Source organism: Harpia harpyja, chromosome 18, assembly GCF_026419915.1.
Source record: "Harpia harpyja isolate bHarHar1 chromosome 18, bHarHar1 primary haplotype, whole genome shotgun sequence".
NCBI classification, from domain to species: domain Eukaryota; kingdom Metazoa; phylum Chordata; class Aves; order Accipitriformes; family Accipitridae; genus Harpia; species Harpia harpyja.
The window spans coordinates 1,050,491-1,067,698 of NC_068957.1; the positions used below are offsets into that span (position 1 = coordinate 1,050,491).

General features: G+C 61.2%; 1 protein-coding gene across 1 annotated transcript; it reads right to left on the reverse strand.

Moving 5' to 3' along the window:
• Nucleotides 1-1,890: 1,890 nt before the first annotated feature.
• On the reverse strand, nucleotides 1,891-8,871 carry LOC128153889 (tumor necrosis factor ligand superfamily member 10-like). The gene is given in 6 exon segments (XM_052813799.1): nucleotides 1,891-3,595; nucleotides 3,850-3,957; nucleotides 4,482-4,518; nucleotides 4,840-4,986; nucleotides 8,560-8,679; nucleotides 8,681-8,871. Coding segments are annotated over 6 exon segments (963 nt in total). The 5' UTR covers nucleotides 8,789-8,871; the 3' UTR covers nucleotides 1,891-3,152.
• Nucleotides 8,872-17,208: the final 8,337 nt, after the last annotated feature.

The following is a 17,208-nucleotide window of genomic DNA, read 5'->3' on the forward strand; positions in this document are numbered from 1 at the left end:
CTGCGCCGTGGGCTCCTGCTTGCTGCGTGGCAATTGGCAACCTCTTACCTGCTCCACCAGGCTGGGGGGTTGCTTTAAACTCTATTTCAAAGAAAAAACTGTGAACCACCTGCTCCGTTTCCTGCAGCCCTGGGTTGTCTGATTCAACCCTGAGCTCCCACAGCTGCTGCCAAAGGGCAGCTCCAGGGCTGGGGATGCAGGAGCCGGGATGAGCTCAGTGCTCGCCGTGGTGGGGGGGGTTTCAGGCCAGTAAGGATTTTAAGAGCCCTGGGAGCCTGATTCCTGTTGTTGGGCACCAAGGTGGTTGAGAAAGCAGGAGGAGGAACGAGAGGTGGAAGAAAAAGAGACTGTTTCAAAGGTGGCTTTGGAAGGCAGGGGTTTGCGGGGCCAGCACGTGGTGGGGCCCAGCATGTTTGGGGGTCTTTGTTAGCAAATATCATGTGGGACCCAGCTGCGCTGCATGATTTCGGGTTTTGTTTGCATTGGACAAGAACACACCGCGCCGATCAGGGCTGAGCGCGCTGCAGATGAAGCTCGCCTGGCCTCCCTCTGCGGGGCTGGGGGACCTCGGCCAGGGAGGGGGTGGCCGGAGCGGGGGGGGAGCAGGACCCCACAGCCCTGCCTGGAGCGGGGAGCAGCCGCGTCACCCCTTTTGCAGACGGCAGGTCGGCGCTGTCAGCGCTTTCTGGTTGGGAGGCTTTGGATGAGCTGGGAAAGTTGCCCGTGCGTTTGGGGCTGGTCCAAGGGCTTGTGTGCAGGGTGACGGGGCCGTGCTCCTGGGGGGGCTTTTTGTATTGGCCTTGCCGGAGCAGGAGCCTGCAGGAGATGGAGGCTGGTGAGTGACAACGTCCGTGGATGCGGGGGGATGTGGGACCACTCGGCTCAGCCTGGCACCGGCTCCCAGCCCCAGCCAGGGATGCAAAGAGAGGGGGCTCAGGCCTGGAGAGCTGCGGGACGGATAGCGGGAGCAAGGAGCAGCCTCTGCCTGGCCACAGTGTGATGGGGAACGAGCCCATCTTGGCACTCCGGGCTTTGGCTGTGCTTTGGGCTGGGCTTGGCAATCCCAAAGCGGAGAGAGGAGGAGCGGCACCGGGATGCCCCGGGGCAGCTGGGCAAAGTGTAGCTCCCCAGAGCCGACGGGAGCAGGGGAAGAAGAGGAGCGGGGCTGGGGTCAGGTCCCGGGAAGGGCTCTGCCGGAGCTGGCGGTGGAGCTGCCCCTGGTCCCAGGGGAGATGGAGGCACCAGGCTCGGGAGTGTGTCTCCCTGGGAATGCCCCAGGTATCCGTGGGGAGAGGCGGCGGCGGAGCCCTTCGAGGTGCTAGAGATGCAAGATGAGGCAGGACCCGGTGACTGCCTGCGGCCTTCGCTGGGCTCTGTCTGCAGCTCTCAGGGCTGGAGCTCCTGGGAACCGCACCAGCACGTTCCCCCAGGCTGCCTTGGCACCCGGCAGCTCTGGCACCGCACCAGGGCTGCTCCGCTGCCGCCACCGGCATCCCAGCACCGCCGGGCTGGCGCGGCAGGACTTGGCTCAGGCAGGTGTGGAAGCTGGTGGGAGGCTGTAGGCACCGGGGGGGGGGGGAAGCTGCCCCTCTCCTCTGTCCCTTTGCAGCCCTCTGCTTGCAGCCGGCCTCTGTGCTGGGCTGGAGCAGGGACAGGTAAAGAGCGGGGAGCAGATAAGGCTGAGCTGCAGCGAGTGGGGCTGCCCAGGACCCACGGGCGCTGCCCAGGACCCACGGGCGCTGCAGCGTGCCAGCTGAGCGTGAGAGCTGGCCCAGACCTCAAAATGTCTGGTTTGCACAGCACTGTGGCTGCTGGGAGGCCAAGGGCACGTTGCCTGGGGTGCCAGATGCAAAGAGGTGCAAGACCAGTGCTGGAGTACAGGCTTTATTTAAACCAGCACTGAGACACCCCCCCGCAGCCGTGCCAGCACTGGGGGGTGCTTGCATCCTTTCTGGCAGCCTGTGCTGCTGTCCTGTCCATACACTCCAACAGTCTTAATATAATACAGAGAGTATACAGGTAATTACAAAATTGGGGGCTGCGTCCACCCCAGCATCCGAGGGCCGAGCCAGCCTGACCGCGCTCTGCCCTGCTGGAACCCACCTTTGCCTTGAACGCCGAGCGGTTGGGCTTGTTCCTCCCGGGTCCTGCGCTGCGACCGCCGGGGCTCACCCATGAGTTGAAATCCTGCAGGTTAAGGATCACTGGGGCTAAAGATGTGAGCGAGCGGGTGGCTGTGCTGGCCCAACAGGGCCGGGAGGACCAAAAACCCCAAAGAGAGAGATGCTCGGTCAGAAGCCAAGGGGAGGTGTGATGGCAAGCTCCTGGGCCGGATGGTCCCGTGCAGCTCGGCTTGGGCAAAATGCGCCCCTCTGCCACGTGCCTGGGTGCAGTTGCTTGGGCTGGTGACTGCTCCGGCTTCGTGGCCCTGCTCTTTGATCTCCCCTGACTGTTGGCATCGCTCCAGGTTTCTAATCAGCCCGAACTGAAAACTCCTTCGCTCCTTTCCATAACCTGATGCTGGACCCGCCTCGTACCTGCAGACTGTCCCCTGGCGCTTCGCCCCAGGGGTGCCAGCCCCGCGCTCGCCGTGCCGCTGCTCTCCGCTAGCCCCGGCTTCTGTCCCCGCGCCTCCAGCTCGGGGTCCCCCAGCACCTGCAGCCTGGCTGGGTCTGCCCCTGCCAGACGTGGGGTCGGACTCGCAGAGGGTCACCCTGCCACGGGGACGCTTTCTTTTGTGGTTGCGCGCAACCGGCGTCTCTCCTGCAGCAGGGAACCGTTTGGTGCTACCTGCTCCGTTTGCTCAGGTGGGAGCCAGGCAGGTGATGTGCCACCAGGGATGGGGACGTCCCCCCCTCGTCCGTGTCTCCCGTGGGCCCTCGGAGACCCTTCCCGGCTCACGGGCTTCCTCCCGGCTGGACGGCGAGGCCCCGTGCGGCACCGAGCACAGCGGGTCCCTGCGGGCAGCCACCCCCCTCCCCGTGCCCTCCTCTGGCTCGTCCCTCGCCGCAAGGGACAACGCAGGCAGGGAAGGACCCTGCGCCAGACCCCCCCGCCTCCGGCCATTCGTCTGTTGTCCGGTTCGAATAGCGGCTGCCCCCGGAGAGTCGATGGGCAGGAGCAGCGGGAAAGGTGGGAGGCGGAGGTGGCTGTCACAGGTCGAGCCGAAAGGCCCCGAAGTAGCTGGCTGCCGCGTCGTTGTAGTCGATGGCCAAGGAGGAGACGGAGACGAAGAGCTCGTCGCCAGCCTTCAGCTCGAACAGTCCCCCCTGGTAGAGAGCGTGGAGCCCGTAGTCCGCCTCGGGCGCCCAGCACTTGGTGCCAACCCCTTTGAGGAGGAGGATGGGCTGGCTGTAGGAGGTCTTCCAGTTGATGCACTGCACGAGCTGGGGGACGGAGACTCGGGCGCTGGCCCCGTCGCTGGGGTAGCGGAAATAGATCTGGGAGTAGACGTAGTACTTGCCCGCCTGGTTGACCCGCAGCCGGCCATCCCGGTAGGTGATGTTCTGCAGGTGCGAGTGGATGGTGCTGTCTTCCCAGCGGGCGATGGCGTGGCGGCAGGACTGGGAGAGGTTCCCGAAGCGCTTGGAGTTTCCTGGGGAGAAGGAAGGGTCACCCAGGGGAGCGAGATGCTCTGAGCAGCACCCATCAGGGAGGGGGTGGCTCTAACTCTGTCCCACGGTCATCCAGCTTGGAGGGGTGGAGAAGGTGGTCTTGAACAGGAGAAACATCTCCCCATCTGCCACCACGTGCACCCTCCCATCCTGGTCCCCTGCGCCTTTGGGTGAGATCTTTCCCCTCTTCCCATCTCGGAAACGCGCCGGTGCCCAGTGGGGCTCCCCGACTCACCATCCTGGGCCAGGCTCTGCGGGCGGAGGGTGAGATGTGCCGAGGGCTTGCCAGCCGTTTTGGGAGGAACCTGCCCCTCCGAGGTGTTGAAGTAGCTCCGCCGGGCCTCTGCGAGGAAAGACACACAGCTGTAGAGGACAGAGAGCGTGGGGATGCCCAGCCCCGTGCTGGCACAGAAGGTCCTTACTGACCAAGCAGAGCGAGCGGGGCAGGGAAATGCCCCACTGACCCGTTGAAGAGGCAGGTTATTTGGGGATGGAAATGTCTAGTCAATCATTATCTAATATTTCTGTGCTGTCCCCCGTGGCCCTGGTTCCCCCGGGCTCCAGACAGACATACACAGCTGTCCCTCCAACCCATTCCCTGGGGACGTATGCCCTTCAGCCCTTGCTCTCCCTTCTCCTGCCCCGGCTCGCAGCACCGTGCCCGGCGGAGTTTGCCCCGGGAGCGACCAAGCTCCCCCCCCCCAGCCCACTGGCATCCCCGGCCACACGCCGAGCCGTGCGCACGTGGACCGTGGCTCCGTCTGTCCGGCTGCAACCCGGTCCCAGCAAAGAGGTCGTCGATGCTTTGCAGCACCAGCGAGCGGCACCCCGGCTGCTGGCACCGGTGCCGGGCCAGGAGGGACTCACCCTTCACCGCGCTCCTGCGGATAACGTTCTCCGTCACCTGGACCGTCAGAGAGGAAAAACAGGCCCACGGTTAAAGGTGAAATGGGCGTTCCCCGTGCCCCAGCTCCTCTCGTCTCTTCCAAGTCTTCATGACCTTGTCTTTTCACGCTATGGCTCTGGGTTCCACCAGCTCCTCGCTGCAGAGGGCCTGGCATCCAGCCCCACTTCTCCGCCCCCCTCTTAAACCATCCTTGTAATTGCTCTCTGCCACCCCTCCGGTGAGGCAGATGGGGAAACTGAGGCAGGGAGGCAGACAGGAGCTCTCCCATCGGCTGTCCCATCCTCCCCCCGTTCCCAAAGCCGGTGGGTCCGGGCTCACCGTGGCCACGTAGGCTTTGATGGTGTTGGCCAGTTTGAGGCAGGACTGGTTGCTGATCACCTCCTCCAGGCTGGAGCCCTCCTGCTGCTGATTGATAACCTGCAGACACCGCAGCTCCTCCGCGCTCCCCGGTGCCTGGGCTTTGAGCTGGAACAGAAACACCCGGACATCCCCGCATCAAACTGGGCAGACAGGAGCAGCGTGCATGGCTTGGCTGGAGGGAGCAGCGGGGATGCCCGGCGGGGTGCGTGCATGGGACAGCCGCCTTTGGCCCGGCTCCTCCAGCATCAGGGTGCTGATGGCCACACCGCGGGGTGGAGAATAACCCTGAGCTGCCCCGATCCCAGGGCTGGTGGTGCGAACACCAAATGTGTCTCCCGTGCTGGGATGGAGTTAGGTGGCAGGAGGCTGGGTGGATCCCAAGGTGCGTCAAAAATTTGGTTTTGTGAATTGGGCAGGTTAAATCTCATCTTGTCCTCCTATGATCCCTGGCAGAAGCGAGTCTTGCTCACCCAGGCTCTTCGGGGAACGTGACAGCCCCTTTCGCTGAGTTCCAGTGCCAAGCGTGAGAAGGAGGCGAGACTCGAGGACTCTCGCAAGCTGCAGAGCACCAGGTAAAGAAAGGGAACCCAAATTTCCCATTCTCCGTCTCCTTCACCTCTTCCTCTCCTGCCCTGGGGGAATGAGGCTTCTCAAGCAGTAAAACCCAGCCTTGGCTTTGAACGAGGTGTTCACAGCTCCCGGGGAAGCGGTTGCCCTGCGAGGCTTGGCTCTGTAGGGCGCACAGAGGTAAGAGCTGCAGCTGCAGGCTGGACGTGCCCAGGCAGCCCGGTCCACGCTCTTCTTGCCTTCCCGCTGCCGAGCTAAACTGGGGTTGCAAAACAAGCTCTCACGCAGCTCTGCCCTTCCAGCTGCCGAGCCGTGCTGGCCAGAGATGGAACCCCAAGCACTCGCAGTGCTGCGTCAGCCCAGGCAGATCTCAGATGCTTTCTAGCCTGTGCTGGCTTGTGGTTTGGGCTGGCAAGCCTTCCCTCCATGTGACGCAGGCTGCTGCACGGCGAGCTGCCTCTTCCCAGGCTGTCCCGGGGCTGACCCGGCTCAGCTCTGGCTGTGGCATCGCAGTGGGGGGACAGGCACGGCTGGCTATAGGGTCTCACCGCACCGTGCTGCTGTCTAGGGCGTGGGGAAACTGAGGCACACATGGGATGGCCGCCCTGAAATCAGTGTGCCAGGAGCTGGGAATGAACACCAGCACCTTGACCGTCCTACTATTATTCCCGGGTCATTCCCAGATACCAGGACAGATCCCAGGAGTCCTCAGGCTTGGCTACATCATTACCTGGGGCTTGGCCACCTCCAGCACCCTGCAACTCCCCCACGTCCCTGCTTGCTCCGGGCCCCCACCAGACTCCTGCCTGCCTGCCTCCCTCAGCCATAGTTTTGGGTACTCACTTGGCCTAGTACCAGGATGCGCTCATGTTTGGGATCAATACAGACCCCAGTAGCAGCAGAAAGACTGTGTGAGGTCAGATAAAAAGGATTGGGGTTGGTTTTTTGCACTATTGGGCCAACTGTCTGTCCTAGCACTGGCCGGCTGGACCTGCCAGGAGCACGGTGGCTGGTAGATGGGCTGCAGTGGCAAGCTCGGAGGGACTGATGTGGTGGCTCGCATGGCTGGATGGCTGGAGAAAGGCGAGCACAGCCCTAGTAGTGTTTTCCTGGGGCTGGGTTTAGCCAGTCGGGCTGCAGTCGTGCAAAGACCTGCCTGCCCGAGTGGGTGGATGCACGGTGCCCGCCAAGGCAGTAAATCCCGAAGTGATGGGGCTGTTCACTCGAAACTCCACGACACGAGTGCGTGCTTGGGCAGGGTCAGCGCGTGCCCGCGTAACTGGGGTCAGCCCTCCTCTGACCAGTCCCGCTATGGTGGTGGCACGTTCCCAGCACTAGCGTGAGGACTGCAACCATGTGCTTTGTCCCTCCGGGTCTGAACAATTGCCTGGCACTGACTGATCACGCTAATTGCCTTGATTAAAGCTTGCTGCAATAGGCTGTGTGTACCACCAGCACCTCTCTCTTCGCAGGGTAACCCCTCTGTCTGCCTTCTCTGCCTCCCCTCCCAGGGACCTTGTGCTGGGGGGTTGTTTAAAATAAGGAAAAAGCAGCAAAGTCTTGCAAAACTGGAGGCATGGGAAGTACCCCCCCCCGTGAGGGGGTTAGGGCAGGCTGGCTGTGCTGAGTGATTCCGTGTACCCGGAGGTGCTGAGCTGTGACTACCTATCCCCAGCACAAATCCCATGCAGGGATCCAGCAACTAGCCTCTGAAATCAGCCCAAAGAGGTCAGCTGAAGTGGCTTTCCCCTCCCTTCAGCCCTCCCCTGTGGCTCTGTCTGCTCGCATTCCCCTCCTCTTTCCAGGGCCTTTCATGTAAATCCCTCACAGTGGGTGCCACATGGGATCCAGGGATGGAAACAAAGCCCAAAGCGAGGGCTGAAGTCTGCTCCAAAGGATGCTCCACGGGGCACCAGACAGGCCTGCATCCTTGGCCAAGGCTTTTTCCTTTTTTTCCCCACCTCTGTTGTGGTTTTGTGCAATGCTTGGCACTGCAGGACCCTTTTCTTGATGGACCCTCCATCATCAGGGATGATGGGTACCATCACTGGAGTTGCCTGGAAGTCCTGAATTTCCTCCTCCCCATGGCAAAGATCTCTCCTATTTGTTTGGCGTTTCCCCCTCCTTGACCCTCCCGCTGCTCGGGGATTGCTGTGGACCTGAATCAGCTGCTGGGGGGGGGGGCGGTGGGGGTCACCTCCAAGTTTGGGAATGGTTTGGCATGAGGGACACTGCGGGTGGGTGGGAATGGCTGGATCCCAGCACAGTTGTTTGGTATGATTAAGCCGGAGCAAACACCCAAGAGCTGCTGGTATGGGGGGGGGGTTTCCCAGCCAGGCCACTTCCAGCATCTTACGCAGGGGGTGAGGAGGATTCAGCAGTGCTGGAGCGTGGGTGGGATGGGAATGGTGGGGGCGGGGGGGGGAGATGAAGTAGGAACCAGGGGCGAATGGGGCCTGGAGCCCAGGGCAGCCCCCCCACCCCATCCCCATCTGGAGCTGCAGACTCTGATGGGACCCCAGGGCAGGGCCCCCCCCTCCCATGGAGCCTCAGCTCCGGACGGAGCCCAGGACAAAGGCTCCTTCTCTCCACATCTGGATCGGCGGCTCTGGGCGGAGCTGGGAGCCGTGTCCACCCCCCACCCCACATCTGGATCCGCGGCTCCCAGGGGAGCTGGGGGCAGTGATCCCCCCCCCCCGTGCCTCCACATCTGGATCCGCGGCTCCGGGCGGAGTTCGGGGCAGTGCCCCCCACTCCCCCCGGCTCCACATCTGGATCCGCGGCTCCCAGGGGAGCTGGGGGCAGTGCTCCCCCCCGCCGCTCCACATCTGGATCCCCGGCTCCGGGCGGAGTTCGGGGCAGTCCCCCCCCCACTCCCCCCCCGGCTCCACATCTGGATCCGCGGCGGGGCAGCGCCGGTAGCTGCCGTCCCCGGCGAGCAGAGGCGCGGAGGGGGGGAACGGGCAGAGCCCTCCCCGCAGCCGTCGGGTCTCCCGGGGGTGCAGCCCCCCCCCCCCCCGGGGGCCCCCGCCCGCACCGGAACGGGGCGGGAGGGAGGGAGGGGGGGGGGGTGGGTTGTTGCGGGGGGCGCAGGACAAAGCCTGGTCTCACCTTGGAGATGGCCATGGTGAAGTAGACGAAGAGGCCGGTGGTGGAGGCGATCTGCAGGGCGAGGATGGCCATGACGGCCACGCTGCCCCACAACGGCCCGCACCGTCGCCGCCGCCTCCCCCCCCCGCTCCCCGCCGGGGCTACCGGGGCCGTCCGCCAGCATACGGGCTTCCGAGCCGCCGCTGTCGGAGCGCAGGTACTGCCCGGCGCTGGGCTGGTGCGGGGCCATCGCCCGGCCCGCCCCGGTTGCCGCTACCGCGCTCCGACGGGGCCCCGGCGGCGGCGGCGGCGGCGGCGGGAGGGACCGGCCCGGGAGGGGGGCGTGGTCTCGGGGGCGTGGTCTCGGGGGCGTGGTCTCGGGGCGGGGCCTCTCCCGCCGCCACCTCCCGCCGCGGGGTCCGGGGGTCCGGCGGTGGCCCCGGGTTTTGGGGACGGGGTCGTGTGTCCGCAGGAGTGACCCTTCCCGCCACCGTCACGGGTGCAGCGTGGGTGCCGGTGGTGGGGTGGCCCCACGGGGCTGGGGACACCCAGCTCCAGCGACCGCGAACCCCCCCCACCCTCCGCCCCCGTGCTGGCTGGGCTGAGAACAGAGGGTCTCAGGGCTGGGGGGGGGGAAGCCGTGACCCCAGTTTAGGGGTTGAGGTGATGGGCTGCGCAGTCCCAATGGGGCACTGGGCCAGCAGGTCTGGCCAGGGCTCAGCTGGTCCGTGTCCCCCCCCCACCCCACCCCGAGAAGCTCAGACAGGTCAAGGTTTGCAGAAAGGGGGTCAATCGCTGCTGAGCATCTCCCAGAGGCCTTGCCCGGGGAGGGGGGAACATGCCCACTCTGCCCACCGGTGAGAGCCCACCCGGGGCTGGGGGGCTGTGAGCTGCAGCGCTGGGCTGGGAGCAGGGCAGGCTGTCCGCTGCATACACTGGGGTTTGAGCCCCAACGCTCTGTCCTGCGGGCGGGTAGAGCTCCCAGACGCTCTGAAATAGAAATGTCGAGTTGTTTGGAAAGCAAACAGAAAGGCTGGAGAGATGGCTGTTACCTGACGAATGCGATAGCCGCTCCATGGTCAGGTGAGTCTGCGGCTTTTAGTGCTTTTTATCTCTGAAATGAAAGTGAGATCTTGATAAAACACACAAGCACTTTGGTCTTCCCAGAACCGCTCCCTCCTCTCCAAGGATGGGGCGTGGGAAACGTGGGCTGGCCTCAGCCCTAACCCAAAGACAGCTCTGGCAACCCCGAGCCTTGTGCTGGGGGCAATTTAGGATTGATGGTGAAACAGGGACCTGACTGTGAGCGGGAGAATGCAGACCCAGGTGAGACCCATGGTGGAAGTAGCTGCCATGTGGCCCACCCCGTCCCCGGGACTTCAGGCCCTGCAGCCGTCCCTAGGCTGGGACGCAGGCCAGTGCCGCAGCCACAGCTATTCACAGGGACACGCCACAGAGACGTGGCCGTGAAGCCAGAGCTGCTCTGAGCCGACCATGGCAGACCTCCCTGCGTGCCACGGGGGTCCCCAGCTAGTCCTGCTCTCCCTCGTTGCGAGCTGTGAACCAACGCCCTGCCAGGCTGAGCTTTGATCCTTGAGGGGCTTAAAGCTGTCTGTGATATTTCAGTAATAACATCCGTTCAGGATTTGGCCCTTAAGCCTGGATTTTCTGGGCTGGGTCTTGCAGAGCATGTGTCACCTAAGGACTACCGCACCTGGGGAATGGGGAGAGCTGGTAAGAAGAGGCAGTCACCAGCGGCTCGCTTCTCCAGTGTTCTCACACAATGAAGGGCATTTTTTTTTCTTTTAAAAAAGGAACTTGTCCCACTTCACATCCTGCCTGCCAGGAACGGCATCGTCTCCTCCACCAAATCCTCTAGCCTCCCCCTGGCTTCGTACAGACCAGTTTCCTGCAGGGAGCCCCAGCGGACACAGGGGATGCAGGAGAAGGCAGCTATTCACAGGTACCACCTAATTAAAAGGGAAAGAGCAGGTCCAGTTTCTCTTTTTAATGATTTGTGGGGCTGGGGGGAAGTTGCAATTCCCTCTCTGGTCCCTAATTGCCTTGAGCTTGGGTGGGGGGACAGGAGTTGCCCTTTTCCTCAGTTGCCAGGGCAGGAGCTTGAAGAAAAACATCTCAAGCATCTTTCCAGTCCTACTTTTCTGCTTACGCGTTCTTGTCTCTCCTTATGGATGGTGTCATTATCCCCGCAGCACTGCCAGGCTTTTTGCCCCGTTTGGAGAGCGAGGCAGCACCCACCCTCCCGTGGGTCAGGAGGAGGATGGTGAGGCAGCGTGAGGCTGTTTGGGGGGTCCCTCCCCAGGAGAAGGAGGAGATGGCCCTTGTTGGAGGACATTTGGAGCCGAGAGCAGGTCCCCCTGCCCATCCACAAATGCAGCCGTTACTCAGGGTGCGGGGAAGTGAGTGGGTGGCCCTGTTGTCTGAGCTGGTCATGCGTGGAGCAGAGCATGGCAAACGCTCAAGCAGGTCCTGCCTTTTCTTCTGCCTGCTCTGGAGCAATCCTGCCTGCGAAGCAGGGTGGTCCCCATGCACCGGCAGTGACCCCTGGTCCCCCTTCTTTCTCCTTTCCTGGTCACCCCAGGCTCCATCTGGTCGTGGCAGCAGCCGCTCTTGGTGGCACATGGGTGTCCCTGGCGTGTGCTGGTGGCCATTCCCGGCAGTGGGTGTTGTCTTTGCAGCAGCTCACACCCATCACGCAGGCGTTGCACCCTGGCATGGGGCTGCTGAGCACCCCGACAGGGGAGCTGGAGGCTGAAGGTGGTTTTTGCATAGGAAAAGTTGTCCAGAAAGGGCTGGCAGTGCTGCAGCAGCGATGCTGGGGAGCCCCCGGCCCACCCTGCCCTCCCTGCCCCACGTTTCTCCTAGAGCAGACACTTGTTTTGGGGGTGACAGCTGCCTGCAAGGTCAGTACTGGCTCTCTCCTTGCTCCTCAGGCTGATGTTTGTGCGCCGTGGCTTTCCTCCCGACCCTTGCTCTCTGGACCCTGGCTAGGTGGGCATCGCACGTACCCCACGAGAGGTTTCGAGTGGGTTTCCTCCACAAGCCTCCCTTCGCCCATGCTTGCTTTGCCACGAGGTGAGCGTAGGGAGACTTAATCTCAGCACTTTGGTATCCCCAAGCCCGATTTTATCCTTAGGCGTGCACAAATGTCCCTGCAGCACCAGCCAGGCATGTCGGGCTCCTCCAGGCTGCTGCTCTGCCCAGCACGCGGAGGAGCCGTGTGACCAGCTATCATGACCTCCCAAACATGGGAAAGTGGGTAACTAGTCACCTTATCTGCTTTTATTGCTTTTGTAAAAGACTTCACCAAGCTTTGAATAATGCAAGCTCCCTAAAAAATGTCTTTGGATCACTGATTTAATCACTTGCTCGTTGCATGAGTGTCTCCAGTGGACTGTGGTGTATGAAGGGAGAGGATGGGGGGGAGTGTGTGTGGAGGAGGCTGGCGGTTTCCTTGGCATCTTCTGGGTAGCAAAAAGGATTTTTGCTCTCGCTCTTTTAGCAGAAAGGCAGCACTGATGCTGTTTGGGGGGCTGCAGCCCCCCCTGTTCCCCATCTCCAGTTGATCTGCACTGGAGCCTGCTCGGAACAAAGCTGTAGGAGCAGGGTGAAGGCGGTGGGACCCAATGCGGATGAGAGACATGGAGGGGAATGCTGAAGGGCTGAGGACTGATTTATTACCAGAGGTCCCAGCCAAAGCCTTTCAGCTTGGGCCGCTCGTTGCCCTCTAGTGCCGCTCTCATCTCTACCACCCTTTGCTGTCCTCCGCTCTTTCTGTGGGAAGGGGCTGCTGAACTCCCGCTGACTTGCCTTGCAGGAACCTGGGTGGGGAAGATGCTGCCTCTTCCACCTCCGTGCTGTGTCAGTCAGGATGCTCCTGAGACAAGGGGATCTTCCAGCCAAAAGCATCTGCCAAGTCCATGAGCGGTTTTTCCCCTTTTCTGCCAGCTCGGTGTGTGAGCCGGTGCCCAGAGCCGGTGAGAGGCGGGCGCTGTTCAGCTCAGCACTAGTGTGGGCACCATCCCTGCCCTGGCAAGTAGCTGTTGCCGCAGGCGAGATGCCTTTGTTGGAGTTGGGGAAGGGCACCGAGCTAGGAGAGAGATGACTATTCATTTCTAAAAAATCCAGTGAAAAACAAACCCTCCTGGTTGTGCTTCTCATTAAAAAGGCTCAGGACCTTCAGAGCCAGGTGGAAGGGGAAGAGCTAGAAAAGGCGCATCTGTGGCACAGGCTACTTGCAAAACCTTGCCCTGGTCTCAGGCAGCTATTCCGCCTGCTTCTGGTGTTGGAGGGCTGCATGCACTGGGGGCTTGCTGGGACTCCCCATGCAAGGGGCAACGTTTGCCTGTCGGAGCAGCCAGCCAGGCAGGGTGGAGAGGGGGCAGAGCTGGCCAAGCTCCTGCTTTTGGTGGAGGTGAGCTTGAAGAGCCAAATGCGTTTGCCATGTGGGGCACGGATGTACGTGCAGAAGCAACCTGGGTTACCGCTCAGCCGTGTGCTGTGATCGTGGGCCATGCGCTGCTCCGTCGGATGGGGCAAGGGCACGCGTGGGCTCTGCTCCTGAGCAGGGGGAAGCCTGGAGCTACAAGAACTTGGTAGCTTGGGGCTGCTCTCCCTGCTTTGGAGATAAGCTTGCAGAGCAGCCAAGCCTGTGAGTGAGGGCAGGACCAGAATTGGAACTGTGCAAAGAAAATTGGGTGGGAGCCAGACAAAAAAACGCCTCCTGATACTGGCTGAGGAGTTGTTTTTCACTTCTAATGTTTCCTGGTCTGTGCACTAGGAGAGCCGGGTCAGCTGAGCCTGGAAGTTTGTTTCCTCAGCACTCAGTGGTGCAGAGCAAGTGCAGGAGAGCAGGAGAAGGTGTTTTGCTGGGCTCTTGCCAGTGTTGTTGGCGAGGCCCTGGGGTGGGGGAAACCAGGCAGCGAGCACCTGCATGGAGATGCGAGATGTGTGTCTGGGATTTTCCAGTCTGTCCCTTGGATTTGCTTCAGCTTTTTCAGGCAGGATGGTTGAATGTGCAATTTAGTCATAGTATTTTCCCACGTTTTACCGGGGTGATAGTGCGTGCAGGATCTGTTGGGTTAGCCTAGACTGGACCCCTCTTGAGCTGGGTTAGCGACAGGGCATTCCTCCCTGGTTCGCATCTTCTGGAGCAGAGCTGCAGTGCTAGGTCTCAGCTTCCCGAGGCTGTTCCTTTAAGGCAAGCCACAGCCTGGCGTCGTTTGCTCCAGCAGCTGATGATTTCTAACATGTGTTGGCTACATGATCTTCAGCCAGGAAACAGCAGCCCCCCGGGAGGTGAAATCACTGCGTGCAGCTCAGGAAGGCCTTTGCTAACCTCCCTGGTATGCTCTCTCAACTGTTTGTCTTTTGATTTGAACTGATCAATTCCTGTGCTGAGAGGTTTTTTTGGGGGAAAAAACCTCTTCCCCCTCACACTGTACTTCCAAGGCTCAATGGGAAGGTCAGTGCTTCCAGCTGAGGCACTGGATCAGCTCACCTTCCTCACCAGGGCTGCCCCTACCACGTGGAGAACCCACTGGGACCTCTGTGCCGGGCTCAGTTCTGCCCTCGCCACAGGGAGCATCCTCTCCGGGGGTGGCAGGGACCAACCCTCCTCCTTTGGCCTCCTCTTCTGTGGCCCAGCAAAGCCAGGATGGTTCACCCCATCCATGGGGCAGCACAACGTTGCACCTTGTAGCTGTCGCAGGAGCCTGGGAAATAGGAGACTGCCAATGATGCGCCTTGGCCCCTCTGTGCCTCAGTTTCCCCCATCTAGCATAGGCTTTCAGAGGGCCTTGCTTCCTGCGTGGTTTCCCAAGTGCTTGAGATCACTGGGAGGAAGACGTCCAGCTTGGACAATGCCCCGGTGTTTGTTCATCCCGGAGAATGCCGCAAATGCTCTGCTGCAGCAAAGTGCCCTGACTGAGTGTGTTTGGTCAGAGGGAGGAAAGGCTGGTTTGGAAGCAGATGAGAGATGCTATGAGAAAAGACTTAAATAGCAGGAAGGCTCCCAGAGCCCTTATTATGCAGAAAGGCAGGAGATGTGAGGGCCAGCTCCCTCCCTCTCAGGGTGATCCACATTCCCTGGGTGATGCTCTGACCCGTGAGTGGAGATCAGGGAGCCCGTGCCTGCACACTGTGGATCTGGCCCCTGACGCAGGGCTGTGGGGTACGTTTGGCTGCAAAGTGGGTCCAGCTTTACAGTGGATGTGTGCTGGGACCTCTCCTCACCCACCCGTATGGTGCTTTGGGGTATCCAGCTGCAGTGTCAGCACAGGGTCCTTGTCACCATCAGCCAGCACCCCTGGGGGAGATGCCAATGCAGGGTCCTGGGGAGAAGAATAGCCTTAGAAAAACTGAGCTGGAGATGGATCTATGGGGACCAGGATGGAGAGATGGGATGGAGCAGGGTGGGCAACCTTCTTGTTGGCTGGAGGACCTCTACAAGGCCACCGCAGAGGGGACACTCCTGGGAGATGCGGTGCTCGAGTGGCTTGGTGCAGCATGGCTGCGTACCGACCTTGGCGCAGGTCTTACGGGGGTGATTTTCCAGCTGGGGCCATGCCAGGTCATCAGTGCCTCTCCCCACCTGTGGAAACCAAAGTCTGACACTGGGATCAGTTTGGGAACAAGAGGGGTGTTGGGAGGCCTGGAGTGCAAAGGGATGGATGCCGACAGCCAAATGCCCAGTGTTAGGACACTGTACCCAGCTCCTGCATCCAGTTTTAAGCTTTTCAAGAATCAGCATTACCCCTTGCCACACATTTCTGAGCAGAAGGTCACCATCCCCGCTTCAGGCTCTGGCAGAAAACGCCCGGAGATGGCCGTGGCAGCCCTGCTGCTGCCTGGAGCAAAGAGGGACGATTAAAGCCAGGTCTTTTATGTCCTCCCCCACCCAGAATACCAGTGATTTTACAGCACATTTAACTTGTGGTGAAATGTGGAGGGACCCATCTGCCGTGGGGTGGTCCGCTGGGAGGTACGCTTGGTCCTCCAAAGAGCCAGCAAGGAGCTGGGCTGCCATGGAGCGTGGTGGGCTGGGAGAAGGGTCTGCTGGGTCTGAGGGGGAAGAGGGGTAGCAGAAGGACAGATTTGGGTTTGTCCTCTGGCGATGTGGCTGTTGCCTCATGATGGGCAGGCTGGGGAGACGCAGCCCGCGGGCAGGATGCGGGCGCCTGCGGTGCTGGAGGTCGGGGGGGGTCACGGGGGATGTTGCAGAGACGCCAGGCGGGGTGAGAGACCATCGTGGCGGCCACTTTCGGAAGAAATAAAGCCTCGATTTAGAATGGGAAGGACTGAAGTATTTCAGCTCAGGGCTCGTGGTGTCCCTTCGCCCTCCCCGGGGGGACCTCGAGGTGAGGAGTGTGGGAGCACATGGCGCTGGTCGGTCCTGCTGTGGGGTCCCCCTGGCAGCCTGGCTTGGGGACAAGGATGTGCCAGCAGGACCAGGATGGGGCAACGCAAGCAGACATGACTCAGCACCCAGACAGCATGACTCAGCACCCCAGAAATGCTGTCTGACAACGTCTAAGTGCTGATGCCACAGTAAGTGATGCTGCAGTAACAGGGCACCCGGTTTCTCCCTGGGATCAGCAGTTCCAACCTTGTGGAAGAGATGTTTTAGGCTTTATGACCAGTCTTACCTGTCCCCCCCCTTCTGCCCTTCCTCCCACATGACCCAAACACGCAGTTTGGCTCCATTCCTTGCCTCAGTTTCCCCACGGCACTGTGCCATATACAGCATCCTTTGCTGCCATGTGGTAGTGTACAAACCATGGTCCCAGCAATGCATTTAAATGGAGACTTTGCTTTTCAGCCTTGTCCTTTCCGCTAAACTCACCTGGGTCAGCCTCAAACTGCCCAGTTTGAGCCAGTCCCTTGGCCAGACCTGTGCAGAGGCCTTCAGCCTGACCTCCAAGAGGTCCCAAGACCCTGCCCTCCCACACATGCAGACACAGACACGCTGATGGGGACAGACGCAGCGTGCTCTTGCTCTGCGAGGTGCAGAGCCCCTCTGCTTTGTTCCTGGGAATTTGGAGAGCCATGCAAGACATGTGGAGGCTGTGGGGGGGGACCAGTTTCAGCAAAGCCATAGTTGGAGCTGACTCAGAGCTTCCCACCACAGGTTTTCTGCTGGCTCAGGATTTTTTCATGCCTTCCTCCCTCCCCCTCCCCAGAACTATCCAGCTGCTTGTGAGGATGCTGAGATACATTTACTACCCGCAGAGCTGCGAGAGGCCCCTTCCCCTTGTGGAGGCAGCTCACAGGGCCAGCGTGTGCTCACTGCCTGGTTCTGTCTTAGCAGAAACACTCTTTCTGGGTGAGCCTTGCTCATTCTGGGTTGATGTACGCCTGGCTTTGGCTGTGCAGTGCTGAGGGGCAGCGGGTTTCGGCCCCTCCGCCTGCTCTCAGCCTTGGGACTGCCCCGCTGCGTGCTGGCTATGGGTCTGCAAGGGGAGGACATCAGCCATGAAGACCCAGCCTCTTCCCCACCATACCCTCCCAGCCCTTGTCTGCCCATCAGGTCGCTCCCTGCCTGGGGCTGGGGCCAGGGTTTGCTTGTCCCTGTTATCACAGGGGACGGAGACCTTCCCTGCCTGGCTGCATCAGGCCATCTCCAGAGCTGGCTCAGCTGCTCCAGCTCTG